This window comes from Malurus melanocephalus, unplaced genomic scaffold (assembly GCF_030028575.1).
Source record: "Malurus melanocephalus ecotype Western Australia unplaced genomic scaffold, MMel_1.1 scaffold_2, whole genome shotgun sequence".
NCBI classification, from domain to species: Eukaryota; Metazoa; Chordata; class Aves; order Passeriformes; family Maluridae; genus Malurus; species Malurus melanocephalus.
In genome coordinates this window covers 936,076-955,625 of record NW_026623234.1, presented here as the reverse complement: position 1 = coordinate 955,625, position 19,550 = coordinate 936,076, and the positions used below count along the sequence as shown (strand labels likewise).

Here is a 19,550-nt window from a genome sequence, read left to right as displayed (position 1 = left end):
GAGAGTTGSTTTCCTTGGAGGGAGAGTAGGGGGAAAAGCAGGGTGGTGGGAAGGAGGAGGAAGAGTACAAGGCAGGCATGCAGGAAGGGGTGGCAGACGGAGGAGCAGTTTCAAGCTACTTCTCTCAATTAGGCAAATGGCTGCCAGAATTAGCTAATATATTGCTGCTCCATGTCCTTGCAACAACAACAARCAATGACAGGGGTGTATGGTCCACATTAAGCTATATTAGACACTTCTCTATATGTTTCTGCTTTACTTGTAAACATGGATTTTTAAATTAGTTTCATCTCAGTTTCTGGCAGTAAATAAATTTATTTCTAGTGTGTCATTGACTGACYACTTCAGAAGCACAAAACCAAATCTCAGTTAAGAATTCTGAATTCATCTCATGTGACAGACTGACATACCTTTTTCATGGCATGATCTAAAAACACTCCTATCTTCGTGAGCGTAATAGTTTCATTGTTGATACGAGAATGCAAAACCTGGAACACAAAGATTTTTTTTTTCTCCAAACAACTGAATAGCTTTTACAGTCAAGATCTACATGGGCTATTCAACACTTGCTTCCTTAARTCTTCTCTTTAGCAAAGGGAAGACACTGTACCAAAAGAAGGATGTGAACACATAACACTTAAAGTAACCAATCTCCAGAACACAATATGAAGGACTCATAGCAGCCTTAAAGTCACCAGCTTGGTAGAATGCAGTAGTTCTTAGAAAYCCCAGGAAGATGAAACCTATCAAGTGACTTAGGTTTAACTTGTCTTACTTCTTTTTAGATGCTGACCAAAAGCACACAAAATGGGAAATTTAATTTACTCTTTGAAATCACATCTTTCTTTTAAATCTTTCTCCATTCCTATTAAAAAGAACTTGCCCACRTTTTTTCGAAGTACTGATTACTGTTAAATATCAGAATCTTTCAAGATCTGAGTACATTTTTAAGGCAATAGAGGARAATTTTAAACCAGAAGAGAACCAACAAGAAAACATCTCTTACTTGTCTTGCTCGATCATCCGGCATTCTTAATTTCAAATCTAGATTAGTGTCTAGYTCCTTGACCAGTATGTTTAGAGATTCATTGTTACGAGCATCAGTTATGGAAGAACAATCCGGTGCTTGTGCTTCTTCATGTTCAGCAGTATCTCTTGGGATATTCAGTACTGGTTGAATTCTAGCAATAAGGAGAATCAAGACAAATTAACAGCATGCGCTGCATGTCATCACGTATAAATACAAGGATCTGCTGAGCCTCCTGGTGTAGACTCACACGAGACATGAGCTGCAAACATAARGAACTCATGGATCATCCTTCCCTTGAAAAGTAATTTATAAAGTCTTTATTTTCCATTTTTAAGAACAGAATAATATGAAGAATGAACAGTGCAGTAGAAATAACAAACAGATCGTTCTCATACTATACTAGTAAGAATTCTATGAAGTTTAGGACTAAGCATATATGTGACAAAAAAAGCTCAAGTTTTTTGCAATAAAACTTGATTTCAAGAATATTAAGAGGTAGCCAAATTATGTATAAAGAACAATCTAAGCTGAACACTACTTTTCTCCAAAGGAAGCTGCAGGATGTTTGTGGATGGGAACCTTTAAGACAAGTTCAGTACTAGTATAATACACTGACTAAGTAGAAGAAAACAGCTATTTACTACTATAAAACTAAGGTATTATAACATTGCATTGATCTATGTAAGTTAGCTATTGGAGCATAGACACTTATATTTTATCCTGTAGAGTAACAAATATCACTGACTCTTCCATGACTAAGCTGATTTTCCACCTCTGTCCCAAAGGGACAAGCTGCAGTTTTCCACTCCTAATTATTTTTTCAGTATTTTCTGGTCTTCATAATTTTCTGTCATCATAACTAAAGCGAAAAGGATTGATGTAACGTACAACAGTTAACTGTTATTGAATAGATGCTCACCTTATTCTCTCTCTCAATGTTTTTTTTTTAGGTAAAAATACTCCACAAGACATTCAGATATGTGCCTAAATCCTCATTCTGTCTGTATTTTATGTATTCTCCTTGTACTAACAGTGAAAGAAGAATCACCATGCAATTGGATCTGGCTGTTACAGTTACAGGGAAGACAACAATCAAGGAAAATACCTTCCTTCTGTGGCAAGGCCAGAGAAAGTGGTTTGAACACCTCTCTGCTATTGATTACTAACTGCATCMATCCTCTCCAGAAAGAAAATACTCATTAGGGCATTATTGTGAAGATTAACAAATACAGCTTTTAATAATCAACACTTGCCTGAATCCCCTGTTTTCTGGAGGCAAGAAATAAGTTGGCAGTTCTTCTGCGTCAGGAATTTTGGGAAAAGATTTCATGCATTCTGATCGCTGAGGCCAAAGAATATGCTGTTTTTCCTAAGGGGAACAGGAATTATTTTTTATTGATTTCCCAACTTTTTTAATATTCTAATGAACAAGGTAATAAAAGAGATACTATACAGATAGTCTGAAGAAAAAAAAAAACCAGAGATCTTTAAAACTATTGTTTTTCCATCTTCTTTTTAACATCAGCAGTTGAAATCTGTACTGGTTCACTTGCAGCAGCTGTTTACAGAACTTCCTCTGTGCTGTAGTAGTTTCAAAGGATGGGAAACTAGTAGCAAAAAAGTAGAGAGATGCTCATATGTTGAAGAAATTCAGAATGCTACATTCTTCAGCACTGCCACACATCAAAACTGTAGCCCAAATGCTCAGAAGTTTCACATAAACAAGGACATGATTCACTTTCACCCCTCCTGTTTGGAAGGGCAAAGCTTGTCCTGTTCACTCACTCTGCTGGATTCCACACTCCACACCGACACAACAGAACGAGCCACAGGGGAAGACTGCAAGGACTGGCTGTGAACACTTTGGTTTGCAGGAAGATCCAAATTCATGGATGTCATACTAGAAGTTGAAGAATCTTCACCAAACTAGAAACAACAGAATGACAAAAATTTAATAAAGGAGCTGGAACATTCCTTGTTGAATTTCTCCATGTTATTTTACCCCCTTCCCCATTCATGTAGTTAAACCTGACTGATGAGCTGAAATGTGGATAGAAGAAACAAAAAGGAAAAGGAATTTAAGCTTCTGGATCCACTCACACCATGCGAGAGTAATATTCATATTGTAAATAAGTCAACAATGAAAACACAAATGCAAATCAAAGATAACATGCTAAAAGATATCAAGCAAACATTTCTAACAGACCACAAATAAAATCTACTTATCTAGATTGTGCAGCTCAAGATCAATTCAGAATTACTAAGACTCATGGCTTTCAGAATTATCTTAATAATCTGAATTTGTAATTACTATAATAGGAAAAGCAATCAAGAAGACAACAGCAAAATTAAAAATAATTATTCGTATTTCTTAAACTAGTTAAGGGGAAACTGCAAAACATATTCTGCATTGCAAAACAGCTGAAATCATAATCCTTATCTGTAGTTCGAACATAGCAGAGGTGCTGCTTAGGTGGCTGTCATTCTGGATTTTCAGTATCAGTAMACACCTTGCTTCCAAAACTTCTTAGTACTCTTGTATCAAATTTCCTTGGTGCAATCATAGAAAACTAAGGCTTTGGATWAAAATGAAGCTTTTGAATTCAAGTAATTCTCTTTTCTAAGTAAAGCAAAGCCTTTTACAATAAACTCTCCATATTTCTACAGTTCACACTCTCAGCWTGTATTTACAGCAAAATGAACTAGCAAGACTTCACATTCTGGAAAAGAAAGAGACTAAGAGATTTMTCACTATAATTACCACACCCAAAATGTAGACCTTTTGTCAAGCCTGAAAAAATGGAAACTATATTGCTAAYTAAGCAAACGGGATGGAACTTAAAGCAGTGGTATCAATTCACAGACAAACCTGAACATATTCCACGTTTTCAAAAATGTCTCCGCGGTGATAACGAACAGGCTGATCCCACTGACAGTGCAAGCTATGCTGCTGGTTGCCCAATCTGCAAATCTGATGGTTCCCTGCAGAGCACAAAGTATTTTTTTATACTAGAGTGGTGTGGTTYCTGACGAGACAAAGACAGCACACAGTCAACCTCTCTGCCCCCAATCTGAGCCTTTTTATTTACTTCATCATCTCAGAGGAAACTCCAAAAGACTCAAAAAGAATTCTCTGATCAAGAAAATGCTGCAAGCAAAACTCAAGAGTAACTCAGGGCCTTCTTAATACATAAAGAAGTCCTATCCTTACACTTCTCCGAATATGTGCAATATTTTATTGCTTTAATGAGTATGAACACTAAAAAGTTGTACCTAATTGAGCTTCTTTTGCCATCTGTGTCTCRTGAATGATGTTCCTCAAGATTTGTTCCTCCTGGATGAGCTTGTATTTGTCTAAAACATCTTGCTGCCTAAGGTAATGGTCATGCTGCTTCTGATATTCCTTTAATTCATTTAAGGTTCGCTGGAGTGATCTTGAAAATGAAACAGAAAATATTCACTTTGAATGCTTTCTAGAATATCGGCTTTTCCTACACTGTTGCACATTTTCAACTCTAGGTTTCATAAAGTATTATTATGCTTAATTCTGTTGCATAATCAAAGAAATACAGAAATGAAAAACCACTTTTCTTGCAATGTAAATAATTGCTGCAACAGAACTACAGTTCAATTGTATGTATTGCCACTGGGATACTTTAGTTACCTATGCTGGGCTTCCAGTTTTTGCTCAAGTTTTTGCTGACATAGGACAGCATGCTTCCTTTTTACAGCTTGCTCAAAYCCTGGTTTGGCCTGTAGAGCATGATCGTAACACAGGACTGAGTGGTTGTACTCTCCAAGCATCTGAAGAATGACCGAGAGAGAGAATTAGCCATTGTGCAGTAATACTTAATTAAAAATACTCAAATTTTCAAATAAGTCATTAACTTAAATTTTAATTAACGGTAACAAACAGCCTGTCATTTCTGACACTCAAGTTACTATATCTATTAACGAAAGGTTGCAGAAGAATTTTACTGGAATTTATTTCAGTGCAGATGAAAACCTTTGCTGAAAGACTGACATTTSAATAAAAGTATCTTGACAGAATCTTAAGCATTAAGCATGAGATTCAAGTGGAGCAGAAGACACCMTGTAAAAGAGTAAAGGATTTTAAGTCAACCCCAAAAGATTAAATAATATTTAATTTCGTCAAGTCTTGGAGAAAAAAGATTGTATTTACTGCGTATATATTTCCTAAAGTGTAATAGCTGGTAAAGAAGTCACTGTAATCCAGAGCTGCATGAACCACAATAGCTGCATCTGCAGAGAAGTGAGCCCGGTGCAAAATATTTGCCAAATTTACCAGTGCAATGTCTTTATTTTGCCTGAAAGAATAAAATCAAAAGAAAAAAATTAGAAGCTAACATTAAAGGAAGGTCAGACTGTGTACGAATCATGTACAAGGATACATTAATTTGCAAGTCACGGATTAGCACATATCACTTGCCAGAAAAATGTCTCAACTATTAATGTGTCTAGCATAGCACATGGAGACCAAGAACAAGTAGCATGGATTATTCCTTAGGATATCGTYTTAGCAACCAAAACCTGTTTACTAATTAGGATAACTAGAAAAGCAAACTGAGAAGAAATCCTTATTAGCAAAACTTACCTTGAAGAAAAATGAAGGGCACGCATGGCACATTCTACTACTTGGTATGGCTCATTCTTTATTCGCCAATAAAAAGAAGCCATGTTATAGAGTACCCAGGAAGAAGAGTTCTGCAGTAAAGAGAAATACATGAACACTACTATTAAAACATGWACTGAAAGGTTAATCAGGGCTTTAATTACTATAGGATGAAGAGCTGAGCAGCAAAGTTGGTGCTCAGCTGTTCTAAGCTATCCTCTTCCACTGGAAAGCTGCCATTTGGCAATAGCTGTCAATGTTTAGGAACACTGAACTAGCACATTAATATATCACAGAAACAAAATTTTTGCTTTTCAGGCAAGTAAAAATACAAAAAAGAGGTGAAATGAGAGGTTACACTAGYTTAAGCATCAGCAGCTTATCTGGAGTTCAATGAGGGTTCCTAGATTTTGCAGTAAGATACTTAACACAAACATACACTTCATACTGTTGTTTCTTCTTTGCTCTTAAAATACCTGTATTTTTGGTTTACAAACTCTTATTATCCTGACAAAGCAATGAATGTGCCTTGCCAGACAACATAACTACATAAGTCATTAAAGATGACAATAAGTACCTATCTACTGGCTTTGCTGATGCCTTCTCCTACCTCTGCCTGCCCAGCAGAAAATGGTCTTTTGAAACTGAACTGTTAACCAAAATTAGTGCAAAACTAGTACTGGACCTGATTGCTTGCATGAAGTGTCTCTAATCTTCTGAGACCTTTCCAGCACTCTTTTTTGTGCATCCAGCAAGATTACAGTTCCTTACCTTCATGAGCCCGTCATAAATACGGTGACCTATTTCCTCTATACTTCTTCCCAACCTCCGTGATAAGTATGTGAAGATTGGATCTTCTTTAGGTAACAGGGGTGCAGAAAGATTAACCCTTTCTTGGACACCCTAAAATAAAAACTGAATATAGGTATTTGCTGACACTTTAAGAGGGGAGAAATATAAACAAAAGCATGACTCCCAGGAAAATGTACAGCTTGGTTATTTCACAATCTTACCTTCAAGATCTCTTGAATTGCTAGAACAATTTCATCTTTGACAGATAATAATATGTATTATTACAGATGGAAAAACATTAGAAGCAGCCAAAAGCAGCCTCTGCTTGCGAGTGCTACAGGGGAAATATACACTTCTGGTAGCACTGTGTATCTGGCAGCTACTGATTTCACTAATGACCACTGAAGCACTCAAGTCATGATTGTCAGGTTACATGCACACAATGGAACTATCCCTTCCCCAAGAACAAACCTACTTCTTTCACAAATACATCCAGATCCATGAACAGAGCTAAAAAAACTTCACTTAATGTTTATCTGTAAGAAAATCCTTGTTTGTTGATGAAAAGACTTGCAATACAATAATTATCATGATATAAGCACTAAAGCTTAATTCAAATTTGAAAATTTGCTCACATTATGCTGTTGACAAAACAGATTTTCCTACCACTCATCCACTGTAACTTCTCTAAAGCAGCTGAACTTTGTTCTAGTAGGGAACAATTATCCTCTGGGTTAGGTCTTGGCATTCAGATACCAAACCATCAGTCAGGTATGTTAGGAACTACCAACAAACCTGCAAACAATTTCCAGATCCTGAATCTTCATATATTTTAATGACTCTCTTCACTCTCCAAATTTCAACTGAGACAATTCACAAGCCAATAGTAGTTGCAATGGAAGCTATCAATTTGCTAATGAAATGTGTTATGAAAACCAAACACTCAATTTTCCTAAAAATGTCCCCTAAAATAAGGCAAAAAACAACAAGAAAAACTATACACCTGATGGAACAGGTATAATCTCTAATTATCAAGTACTTTAATCAGAGCACAACTGTAGTTTTAAAAAAGTGTGAAAGAGTTTTGAAAGATTGCAACACCTTTCAACCTTGAGTGGGAACTGCCTATAGGAGTTTTCTATTTCTCTTCCTAATGGGGAAAAATACTTACTTGTGTTTGCTTACTTACTCTTAAGTGCTGAAAAGCATGAATACTGTATGGAAGATCTAGAACTTTTGTACAGTCTGGCTGCTGCAGGTCTGGAGGCACTGGGGACTTTGTATCTATATAGTCTTCAGGGCTGAGGACATAATAACATAACACAGCAAGCTACAGATTAAAATACTGCTGAAGTTTGTAAAAGACAGTATTGTAGTTGACAGAGGGAATACTCTGATTTAATCATTAAAAAAATTCCCTCTTCGGGCACATTAGACCATTTTTGCTGTCTTCCCAGATTTCAGTTTATCCTATAGTCATGCCATCCTGATTCAAGTAAATAGATTTGTCTGCTTTAGAGAAAATACCAACATTTGGGTAGCCTCCAAAATGTATCAGCATCAACCTAGTGTATCACTGGGATGATTAATGATCTATCTGCCAGGCAAATGGCAATGCATGCAGACTCTTCAACTGAAACAAACAAACCAATCCCAAATATGGGTGATGAGAAGTCCAAATGAAGGTATATGAGGACAAAATTGATCTTTTCCCAGTTCAACTACTCATGCAATTATAATARAAATATAAAACTACTAAAACAAAACAGTCATTCCTGAAGATGAATTACCAATGAGGCTGAATGTCAAGTACACTGTCTGCTCATCCTTTACTTCCTAAACACAAGGGACAAAATATGACCAGAAGGTTCAACAGTTTGGTAATCAATGGAATTTCATTCAAATTTAAGTCAAGACACTTTCCACTAAGATGAATATCTAGCTCAAAACACTGAAAGCACACTCAAGCACATTCAACGTGATATATACCCTTCTACGTGATATATTTCACTTTAATTCACAAGTCTGGTCATATCAGTGCAGGGCAACAGCGGTGGAACAGGGAATAGAAGGAGAGGTTTCACTGTATGGCTAACACAGTTCAGGGGAAATAGCATTTCTGTGCTGTACCTGTTCACAGCTACTGGCAGATGTTGTTTCAATTTAATTCCACAGTAACACAAAATAAAACAACCGTCATCTAAAGAAAGACAGTGCTAGTAATTTTTTACTTGTATTTAGAGATACTGTTGATCCTTTTTTTCATTCAGACTATAAGCATCTTATTACCGGATATCTTTGCTCTCTAAGGTGATGTATGTGCCATCGTACAGATCTAGGTCCCCCAGGGGCACTTTTGCTTTAATGCAGTCTGGATCTTCTTTATTRTGCCTTTGTTCCAGCCCTGTATCTCTGTCCTCATTTTCCTCTATATGAATCTTCTGAGCAACTAATTGTTTCTGCAGGGAAAAAAAGGGAAACAGAAGAATATAAACTGATGAAAGCACACTCCATTGTTGCTAGGATTCAACAGTCCAACTTTATCCTTATAACAAAGTTAATTTGAAAAAAATCTAAAAAATTCTCGTAAAATTTTGGGAGTATCTTCCTATCTTTCATAACAGCTGTAGGACATTTTTTGATTTGATGGCATATAAATACCTTCATTAGAGATAATACAATTTGAATGAGCTCTTATTTCTCCTTTTGTGCCTAAAAAGTGGGCTAGTAACATTCTAAATCCATGGTAGGCCATTTAGGAAAATAAAAAACATTTTTCATATTTGGACCCTTTTCTTCCACTGTAAGAACTTGTGGAAATAATACGAAACATTCAAACAAATCATCATCATCTGAACCATTCAGTGCGGTAAGTACAGCTGAACATGAGTACACATGAATTGAGAAGAAAAACCCGCTTTTTTAATTAAAGCTGTACACATTTTATTACATGCTATTGTGAAACAACACAGATATATGCACTAGAAGGAACTTGTATAAGAATCTACAATAAATAACTTCTGCCAAAAATAATTTGTGTACCACWGGTTGGACATTCGTAACCCCCACACCCACAATCCATGCCCCCAAAAGCTTGCAAGTACCATTCTGTCCATAGCTAAAATGCCCATTGCCACAAAAAAGTGTATACCCTGATGAGACAGACTGAATACARTCACACAAGGGGCTTATTTTATCTGCTTATTTTCCTTTTTTTCACTTTTCCCATTCACCTAAAGCTACCTCTGGTGCTCATCTAGCTTTCCACTTACTTATCCTAATCCAAAAAACCAAAGCTGGCACCAGAAAGGAGAGCATGGCCAGAATGGCTGTGAGTTGTTTGCTTACCTAAACCCTCTTACATTTAAACTTCAGTTTATCAGTTTAAAGTTCATTAAAGCCCTTTTCAAAAGGGTGGTCTCAGAACCTTTCTTAATAATAAATAGGCTTGAAGAAAAACAGACTTGATTTGACCTATGTTATTCTGAAATACAGTACAACAGAATCCAGTGCCTTTATGTAAAAATGTTAGGATTTATGGCTAACAGCAGGGAATGATACAACTGGGGACCAGTTGGGCAAACCTGATGCAAAAAAATAAGATCTGAAAAATTTTTCATCCTTTCATTGAAGGAGAAATTTGCCAATAATAAATTATTTTCCCCATCTAAAACTATCACCATAAATCTAAGGGAAAAAAAAATCAGAAATTAGTTAGTACTTAAATGTTATGCTTTACCTCCAGTTCTTTGAGGTAGTTAACTGTTGTTTCTTGTCTCATYAGTATTACCAAATCATGTGGGTTTCTCAAATTCATTGGTGAATCCACCTGCAAGATATTTTAACAGTCCATSATGTAAGACATTCTCCCAACTGCAGTGACTTTAAAAGGAAGGCAATTATGTTCATCCAATTACARTTTGTCTGTTCAGAGGTTTTCTGTCCAGTCAACACTCATAATATGTCCATTATGAAAATTCATACTTCAAACAACACCGTCATTTCAGAATCCAATTCAAACCATGCTTTAATTTTAAACCAACTTTAATTTATTCAGGCACAGAAGTTCTAAGCACAAGAGGCAAGTAAATTTCCACAACAAATTACTAAGAGTACCTACTGCTGAAATACTAGATACCTTAAGCTGCAAGCACAAAAATTTACTTTCTTTTGTAACTTTAAAATTCCTCCACCATGCCCCTCAGTAGGCGTAAGGTGGTTCAGCTTCAACTCCTCTTGGCAACTAATCTAACACACTGGCCTACCAATAAGATCAACTACCTTTAGGATTAATTAGCAAAGGAACAAAATCAAGAGRGAAGCAGGTGAAAACTGAAAACTGTTAGCATGCTACAGCTTCCACAGCTATGCACAGGAGTTCACAGCTCCATGAAGAGGGACATTAGAGGCAAGCCAACAGACAAGAGCCCCTAGCTGGGCTCAGTAAACCACAGCACTTCACCCCACAGTTGAAAGACCCCGGCATTGTCCTCATGCCAAATTCTGCTGTCTCACTAGACGGAGARAAGTCCCTACAGTTGTTAGGTGGTGTAGGAACAGCTGAGCTTCCTTTCACAAAGGCTCACTTCCAGGCTTCCAGCACTGTTTCCTCCCATGTGTCAGTGTGACACCAGYACACTGGCTGCACACCAGCTGTGGTACCATCAGGATGTCCTGGAAGTTAACTCAAACTCAGGTGCTGAACAGAATATAACTCCCTCCTAGTTGTTTTATCTGAACTAGTAAACTAAATTACTTCATGAAGGATTCAATGAGCATGAGAACAGAAACAAGGAAACAGACTAGGAGTATGTGATGACAGAATGAAAAGACAAAGTTGACAAGGACAGCAAGATCTCACATTTTTACCATGACTGTTATGGTTAGATGGTCTACATCAAGATGTTTTTCCTGGATCTGCTCAGTTTCTGTTCAAGCTTTCAGGATACAGAACTAGCTGCTGAATGAAGATGTAAGCACTTATCTGTATGTTAGCACTGAYACCTTTAAATGGGCTGTCCACRCCCATGACATCTGTGCAAACTTGGYGACATTACAATTTAACGGAAAAGTCTGTGATATACACACGTGCAGGAGAACCTCCTGAACTCCAGCTCTTCCATTTTTGTCACCTTTCCAAACAGCTCGGACACATTTCCATGATACTCTCACTGCAGAGAACTTCACCTCTAGCATATTTTCTGATCATCACAATGTGTCCTGTCAATCAATTCAGCCTTGGGCTATACACTCTTGGTTTTGAGTCAGATAAGAAGCCCAAATCAACTTTCTTTGGACTACTTACTGTAACGCCTAAGACTGACTGAGTAAAGACCTTGTGCTCTGAGATAGAAACATTTGTTCCTTTTACTAAACCCTGAAAGTGGTTTTGGCTAAATATTCCTTCCCAAAGCAAAAGCTGCAGTGCTTCTTTTACTATAGAGCCATTTTAGCAGGTGGCTACCTATCCAGTCCAATTTCTGCCTTAGYAAATTCTCTTACATCACAAGATGAACACAAAATAATGGGTGCTACGGAAACTAGTCCAYTTTTACACTATGAATTTGGAGATTATGGATTCAACTGTGGGAGATAAAGGATGACCAAGTATCCATTATGGTGCAGAAAAGCATAGAAAATCCCATTGCAAAAAAAAGGTAATGATTTTATTAGTTGAAGTATTAAAGACTATATTTTACTCATGGTCGTATTTCCTATTTCCTCCTATGGGCCCCACCTTACTTTGAACCAGTTGCACACAAAGCCAGAGTTATGTACTGAATGTAGCATTTGTTTMTGCTCCATTTGCTAGAGAAACTACTGTGGTATGTGCAAATGAATGAGAGATGATTTTGCAAAGAAAATAAGGGAAGTTTTACTGTGTTTAAAGCACTTCATCACTCATTCCAAAATAGCACTGTTCATCTGACATCCTAGGGGCTGCTTGTATGATACTAACACAGTCACTGAGAGCAAAGTCAACTATCAGCTCCACTTTCAGTGACAAACAGCATCTGGGCAGCGATTTTTTGCAGGAAGTTATGCAGGCGKCACCACTTAGAAAACATTAGAAGAAAGATGAAGGATCTTGGGTTACCATTCATTCAGAAACAGAATGATACTCGAAGTCAGCTTTTGCTTACAACTTTTGGTAAGACACTCTCAAGAGAGTTGGGTCTGAATTTAGTATTTGAGAATTCGGAGCTGTATGTTACCAACCTAGTGTGAATGGGTTGACAGAAAATAAGCACCACACTCCCATCAACTATTATGTGGTAGCAGAAACCGAAGTGGCAACAACAGTCGAACAGCAGTATCACTGAATTAATTCATAAAGTTACATTGATCCATCAGGAAATAATCTCAAGGATAATTTTCTTTAGTCTTCAGATTTTCACTTTCAGTTCTGACTTAGTTTGTCACCAGCAAACAAGTCTTTTTAATAACAGCAGAATCGTTCAGCCTAGTAGAAAGTTAACTTTATCAGTGTGTAAACACAAAGCTCCTAATCCAGAACTTTAGTAGCTGTACTGGGTTTTCATGGCAAGGGGTGACTTTGGTGAGAAGCTGCCAGAAGCTTCCCCTTATGTTTGACAGAGACTCCAGCCAGCTCCAAGAGAGACTCACTGCTGGCCAAGGCCRAGTCCCATTAGTGACTGTGGTAGCACTAATGTGATAACACATTTAAGAAGGGAACAGAAGTTATTGTGGCCAGAAAAGAGAAGTGAGAACATGTGAGAGAAATGGCCCCGTAGATCCCAATGTCAGTGGAGAGTGGAGAAGGTGCTCCAGGTGCCAGAGCAGATTTCCCTGCCGCCTGTTGTGAAGACCACGATGAGGCAGGCTGTCCCCTGCAGCCCTTCAGGGAGCAGAGATCCACTTGCAGCCTGGGGAGCACCTCTCACCAGAGCAGGTGGGTACCCRCAGGAAGCTGTGAACCYGTGGGAAGCCCACACTACAGGARGATTTTTAGCAGGACCTGTGGCCCCCCAGGAGACCCACACTGGAGCAKCCTGTTCCTGAAGGATGGCATCWTGTGGGAGGGAACCCACGCAGGAGCAGTTTGTGAGAAGGAACCACTTTGGAGGAGCTCATGGAGGACTGTCTCCTGTGGAAGGGACATAACACTGGAGCAGGRGAAGCAGTTCTTCCTTGGAGGGAGCTGTGCTAAAAACAGTGTGCAGTGAACTGACCCCAACCCCCATTCCCCATCCTCCTGTACCACCAGGGGGAGAAGGTAAGGAATCAGGAAAAAAGATAAGTCCGGGAAAAAAGSATGGGTTGCAGGAAAGCATTTTTAAAAGTTGCTGGTATTTCTCATTACCCCACTSTGATTTGATTTGTAATAAATTAAACTAATTTCCTCAAGTTGAGTCTGTTCTGCCCTTGGTGGTAACTGGTGAGTGATGTTTCCTGGTCTTTATCCAAACTCTCGAGTCTTCTATTTTCTCTCCCCTGTGCAGCTGAGGAGTCATAAAGCAGCTCTGGGGAGCACCTGGTAAGAACTTCACTACCCCCTTCTCTGTAGCGACAGACACATGGCTTTTGAACTGAAACTTATTCATCTCAGATCCAGTCAGCAATAATGTCAAGACTTAAGAGTTCATTACCCACCTTTTTACAACATCCCTCCCTAGATCAAACACATTTTCTTCACAGTGCCAGCCATTTTTACARCTGGAAAAAGACAAAGCTGATTTGCTCTTCCCAGTTGTGAAGAGCACCAATACCGTGTTTGCCACTGAGGGCAGTAATGACACCTCATGAACAATACATTGAAGTAAGTTGCAAACAAAGGTCTGTATAACCTGCACAACACATATGAGTAGCAGCAGTGGTGAAGATAAGTAGTGGGAAGCAGGATGTGCTGAAATTAAGAAGACACACTTGAAGCCCTGCAGGGCTTGCCATCTGGATGCTCACACCTTGCTCATGCTGCTTGTGCTCAAGTGTCACCAGAATCTTCTTGCTTTCCTGTGTAGCCATATTCTTAAACCAGGAAAATTTTACCCTGAATAAAAACATAAAACATGCCAGAAGTTTCTTGTGACCTGCTGCTTATTAAAATTCAAAGAGATGACTACATGCCCCAAAGATTTGAAAAAGCCCTCAGACTTTCATTCACCTGTCAAATAATTCTTTAGTCAGAAATACAACAGTCCAAATAGAAGACATTTGACAGACACTTGGAGACTGTTCTGGATTATACCCCTTCCCTCCCACAATGAAAACTCTAGGTAGATTTCAAAGAATACCTCTTTCCTTCATGCTTGTGCCCTTACAAACACTTGCYACCTTCATCATCCCTTCATGCAAAGTCTGTTGTGCCTGATCTGGGGAGTCAAACACGTGAAAAATACAGACATTGTGACTTAGACCATCTTTTTCAAAATGTGAGCAACTCTCCATAAGGCTCCTCTGGGATGAAAAAGAACAGATGTCAAMCTACACAGCAACCACAGCCTCATGATGTGGAGAGTGGAGATTCCTGCACCAGAAGAGATGCTTTGTTCAAATTACCATTTTTATCTCGAAGTGTTTGGCTGATGGCAAAGCACCACATTCATTTACTCTTCCTCCAAAGTGCTGAAATGGTAACATTCAAGATGAAGCGCTTGAAATGCAAGAATTTTGCTTCAATTCCAACACAGTAAACAGGGAAAAAATAGTGCTGAAAAGCTTTCTCTGAACCTCTGACAGCTAGTGTAGTTACACTGCAGAAAGCCTGCCAGTAAAACACTTTTAGAATAAGTATTCTCTGTTCAACTTTGCCCAAAGGTGAAAGTTTCYTTATAAAGCACAGTCCAAATTTATTCACTGTCACAAAGTACACCAAGAACCTGATTCAGCAAGAAACACAGAGAATTTGTGTAATGAAAAGACATCAAGAGTTGAATCAAACCCTAAAGTTTTAGAGTCTCCTGTGTTACCTGCATATATCAAAGTCTCTGAGCAATTAGACTTGTAAGTTTTGCCAAACCTTCCAGTATATTTTTCCCACTGGAATTCCAGCTTTCCGTGGGTTTGGATGGCTGCTTTTCCTGCATTCTTGAGCGTATGGACCACTGCTCCCAACTCAACCTGTTAGCATACATATGCACCCAGATGACAGACAAGAGTAATGCATCAGCTAACTCTGAAGCCATCCATGAATCAACTTGCCTTGCTGCTACCTCAGCTACAGYCACATTCAAAACTGCAACCAAATGAACAGCCCTTACATACTGTCTCTCCTCTCCACTGCACTTCGCCAGAGTTAAGCACACTACAGYACTGCAGGAAATTCAGATGTCACATTCATTGAGCAGCTGGTTCTCTTAGCCCCAAATAAACCAGCCAGCATTACTCCATYACTTTCCTCTCCAGATCATCTCTAATGAACTTCAAAACACAGGACAACACATTAAAACTAAATCAATATTTTGCCAACTCAGATTCCTTGCCAGAGGCTCTTTGCTCCTGGCAATACTTTCCCAATCCTGCCTTGCACCACCTGCCTGGAAAGTTATTGTGCTTCTTTTACTTTAATTGCTATGACCTAACTTTTTCAGTGTTTACAGTAGTACACAWAAAGGCAGTTCTTTGAGTCCCCATCAGCTTGCTCAGCCTTAATCGCCTCCATCAAGGCATGTCTAGAAAGACTCTACCTCAGCCCTGGTATGTCGAGTCTCTGAGTCAAGGTAGCAGTTGGTGCCCACCAATTAAGCCATGAATGACTACCCAGACTGTTTCCTGCGTGCATTTAATCTGACAATTATCTGTCCTCCCTTTATATCGAGCTTCTCTCTTCTCTTGAAGTACACTAGTATTTCTGTAGAGTGACTAACAGCCCTTCTGGCAGACAAGCACTGTCTAAAATCAGTTATATATTAGCCTGAACTTTATACTCTGAGTTGTGAAATGAAAAGGCTTATAAACATGTGCATGAAGCAGATATATTTTCATTAAAGAGAGACGATTACTCAGTCTCCGGCTTTGCAAGAATACACATTTGAAGGTAGACTCAAGCCTAAAAGAAGAACATTAACCGATGCAGAGAATGATGCCTTTGATCTGAAAACTGACTACTAGAGCAACAGATACAGCTTGATGRCTTTTTTTCTTGATGGCTGAGACTTTGAAGTGTTATGCACTGCTAGTGATTTGTTTTGTCATTTAGAAATGCTCACTAGAAACTCGAACAACAGAGCCTACTTAGCAAGTACTCCTGTTTCCTAGATGAGATCTTGCTGATACATGGAACATTGTTCAGTCTGTGTTAATTTTGCCACTTGCTGCCAGGTTGCTTTACCATTAGGAACTCAAGTGTGAGCYAGGGTATACCTGTGGTCTTGCATCACAGCAAAGTCAATCTCACTTACAAGACTYAGTCTTGTAAGAAATGCTTGCAACCTTGCTGCACTGTAAGGAGAAACAGCTAAGAGAGATTTTAGGTTAATAATGTAAAATAATCTCACCTTTCTTCCCTCAAACGCATTCCAGTTACCGTACCTTGTATTTAGGTCAGGGATTTGTGACTCCTGCTGTCAGCTCCTCATCCATAGTACATTTTGACAAAAAGGAAAAAAAAGCCTCCAGCAGAAAACTCAAAGCTACAAGGAAGTCAGTCATCACTGGTGCYCATCTGCATATCCACAGATAGTGGCTCATTTGGCACTGGGAATGTCTGGGTCTTACTATCAATTAAGGTTTGCCTGCATCTTAACTATATAGGCTTCATTCAGATAAACTGATGTAGTCCAAGTGAAGACTAAGCCTCTACYTCTATAAAAAGTTGGTAATCTTTAAAGATGTGTTTCAGACTTTAAGAATGCTAGTTCTTCCAAAATGAAATAATATAAATGCTAATTAATATCACCACTCTTTGCCACCAGCAGCCAATTTCAGTCAGAGACTGCTATGCTGGAAGCATTGCAATGAGCAGTGCAAGGTCCAGCAATGTCTGACCACCAGCAACATCCTTCAGGGATCAAGACCAGTCTTTACTAAAACAGCTCGTTACTACTGACAGCAATAAAAAAGAACCACAAGCTTGGTGTCCTCTGTAAACGTGGGGTGGGGTGGCTGTTGCAGGGCTTCAGCTAGACAAGGGGACAGAGAAATGGACCAACAGGGACCTCTCTCATGAAGTCAACAATGGCAATCACGAGCCCATAGGATGAAACAAGCCCATGCAGCAGSAAAGGCTGGGGCTGAATGAAGAACAATGTTCCAGAAATGGCRTTTGGGCTCTGGTGAGGAGAAAGCTGGTGGTGAGCCAGCAGTGTKCCCTGGCARCTRAGGCAGCCAACTACACCCTGGGCTGCAGAAGCATGGCTGGAGCCAACCAGGCAAGGGGCGTGATCGTGCCCTSCACCAGGAACCCATGTGAAGGTACCTGCTTCAGCTTTCTGCCCTTGCTTTGAGGGCCAGCAAAGYCCATTTGAGGTGGTGAGGGCCCTACAGCACATAATATGCAGAGGTTCCCATGGCCAGTGGGATACAGTATCTCAGCCTGGAATGGACCCATTTATTCTCATGATACATAACAACTTAATGAAGAATATTCTGAAAAATTAAAGCAAAGGGATGCTCTGCAGGAAGTTTGTGGCTTTTTTCCTATTATGAAGTCCTTGGTATTAGGAGAAGGAAGCTTACATATTTTGGAATATTATGGTTCTACCAACAAGCCCATAAATCACTTACGAATCCTSCAARTGCTGCCCAGATGCTGCTTGAACTGGGACWCATTTGGTGCTGTGAACACTGGGAGCCTGTTCCAGTGACTGACCATCCTATCCTCTCTGTGAAGAACCTTKTCCTAATGTTCAGTCTGAACATTCCCTGGCACAGCTTCATTCCATTTCCTCGTGCCCTCTCACCAGTAACCAGAGAGAGGAGATGAGCACCTGCCCCTCCATTGCCTCGGCTGAAGAAGTCATAGGCTTGGTTGGTCTCCTCAGAGCTAAGCTGAATGAGCGGAGTGACCTCAGCTTCTCTTAAGTCTTACCCTTCAGAGCTTCCATCATCTTGGCTGCTCTCCTCTGTGAGGGCACACAGTCTCAGTTTCATGTCCTCATCCTAAGGCACCCAAAACCATGCAGTACTCAAGGCGTGACTGCGCCAGWACAGTGCAGAGTGGGACAATAATTCCTCCCTGCTGCTGGACAGTGGAGACTGTGTTACTTTTACTGTTATCTACTGAACCACTGCTACATTTTCGCACTTAAAACATTGAAGTTCACTATAAAACTTGTCCACTGATTGCCCAAAACACAAGGAAGGGGAAAAAATGAAATTCAGAGGTGTCATACAAAGATGACAATGACAATAATCACAAATTTAAGTATCACTTTCCTGACAGCCAGGGAGATAACAGTAACAGATACCAAAATGCAACAAAAAAGCTTACTGGACAATTCACAGCACTATGTTCCAGGTATCAAAGAACCTGGCTCCTCATAATCTAAACATTATGTATAGTTGGGATTTCCTTGCTGGAAATGGGTAAATTAATTTTGACCATGTAAGTAAGAGAAGTTATTCCACAGATATTGTTTTATCACCTCACCTACAAGTCTAGAGAACTTGATGGAGGRAACATGGGAATGCCCCTACATACAAAACATTTGCAACTATAACAACACAGTGAACTGCATAGCAATGGTAAGGAAGCTTCTACCTCTACCATCAGCTGACATAATGAAATGCCATTCCTTAAAATCAGTAATCAATTTAGCTAATAARATTTTCAAGCCATTTTATCTAATTGCATTTTTCAAAGTCACAGGTGCTTTTAATGCAATAATCAAAATCAACACCTGATCCAAATTTTATAATACGCAGTCAGTATATACACACACWGATGCTTCCAGACCATTATCATAAACTTGTACCACTTCCCCACTATATTAAGTGGGGAAAGGAGATGAGATAGCATTAGACATGGTGTCATTCATTAATTTATTATTAACGAGAGTGTGAGTGTGCCTGGATCCACCCAGACAGTCAAAGTGCCTGAGAACCATAAAGACAGCAGGAGTTTCCTGCAGAGAAGTCTGTTACACCTGTCTGAGGATCTTCATGCATTCTGACAAGAAAACTAAAGTAAAAATC

General features: G+C 39.1%; 1 protein-coding gene across 1 annotated transcript in view; it reads right to left on the bottom strand.

Annotated features, from left to right (window-relative positions):
- The window catches only part of TTC17 (tetratricopeptide repeat domain 17), a 50,670-nt gene that overhangs the window by 29,964 nt on the left and 1,156 nt on the right, over window positions 1-19,550 (bottom strand). Inside the window, exons 2-14 of the mRNA XM_057364177.1 lie at window positions 10,195-10,284; window positions 8,745-8,914; window positions 7,645-7,756; window positions 6,435-6,566; window positions 5,646-5,755; window positions 5,214-5,358; window positions 4,695-4,834; window positions 4,304-4,464; window positions 3,900-4,012; window positions 2,816-2,956; window positions 2,284-2,399; window positions 1,007-1,181; window positions 411-488 (exon numbers count right to left, since the gene is read on the bottom strand). Of these exons, the coding sequence (XP_057220160.1) occupies window positions 411-488; window positions 1,007-1,181; window positions 2,284-2,399; window positions 2,816-2,956; window positions 3,900-4,012; window positions 4,304-4,464; window positions 4,695-4,834; window positions 5,214-5,358; window positions 5,646-5,755; window positions 6,435-6,566; window positions 7,645-7,756; window positions 8,745-8,914; window positions 10,195-10,284 (1,683 nt within the window). The remainder of the gene's footprint in view (window positions 1-410; window positions 489-1,006; window positions 1,182-2,283; window positions 2,400-2,815; window positions 2,957-3,899; window positions 4,013-4,303; window positions 4,465-4,694; window positions 4,835-5,213; window positions 5,359-5,645; window positions 5,756-6,434; window positions 6,567-7,644; window positions 7,757-8,744; window positions 8,915-10,194; window positions 10,285-19,550) is intronic.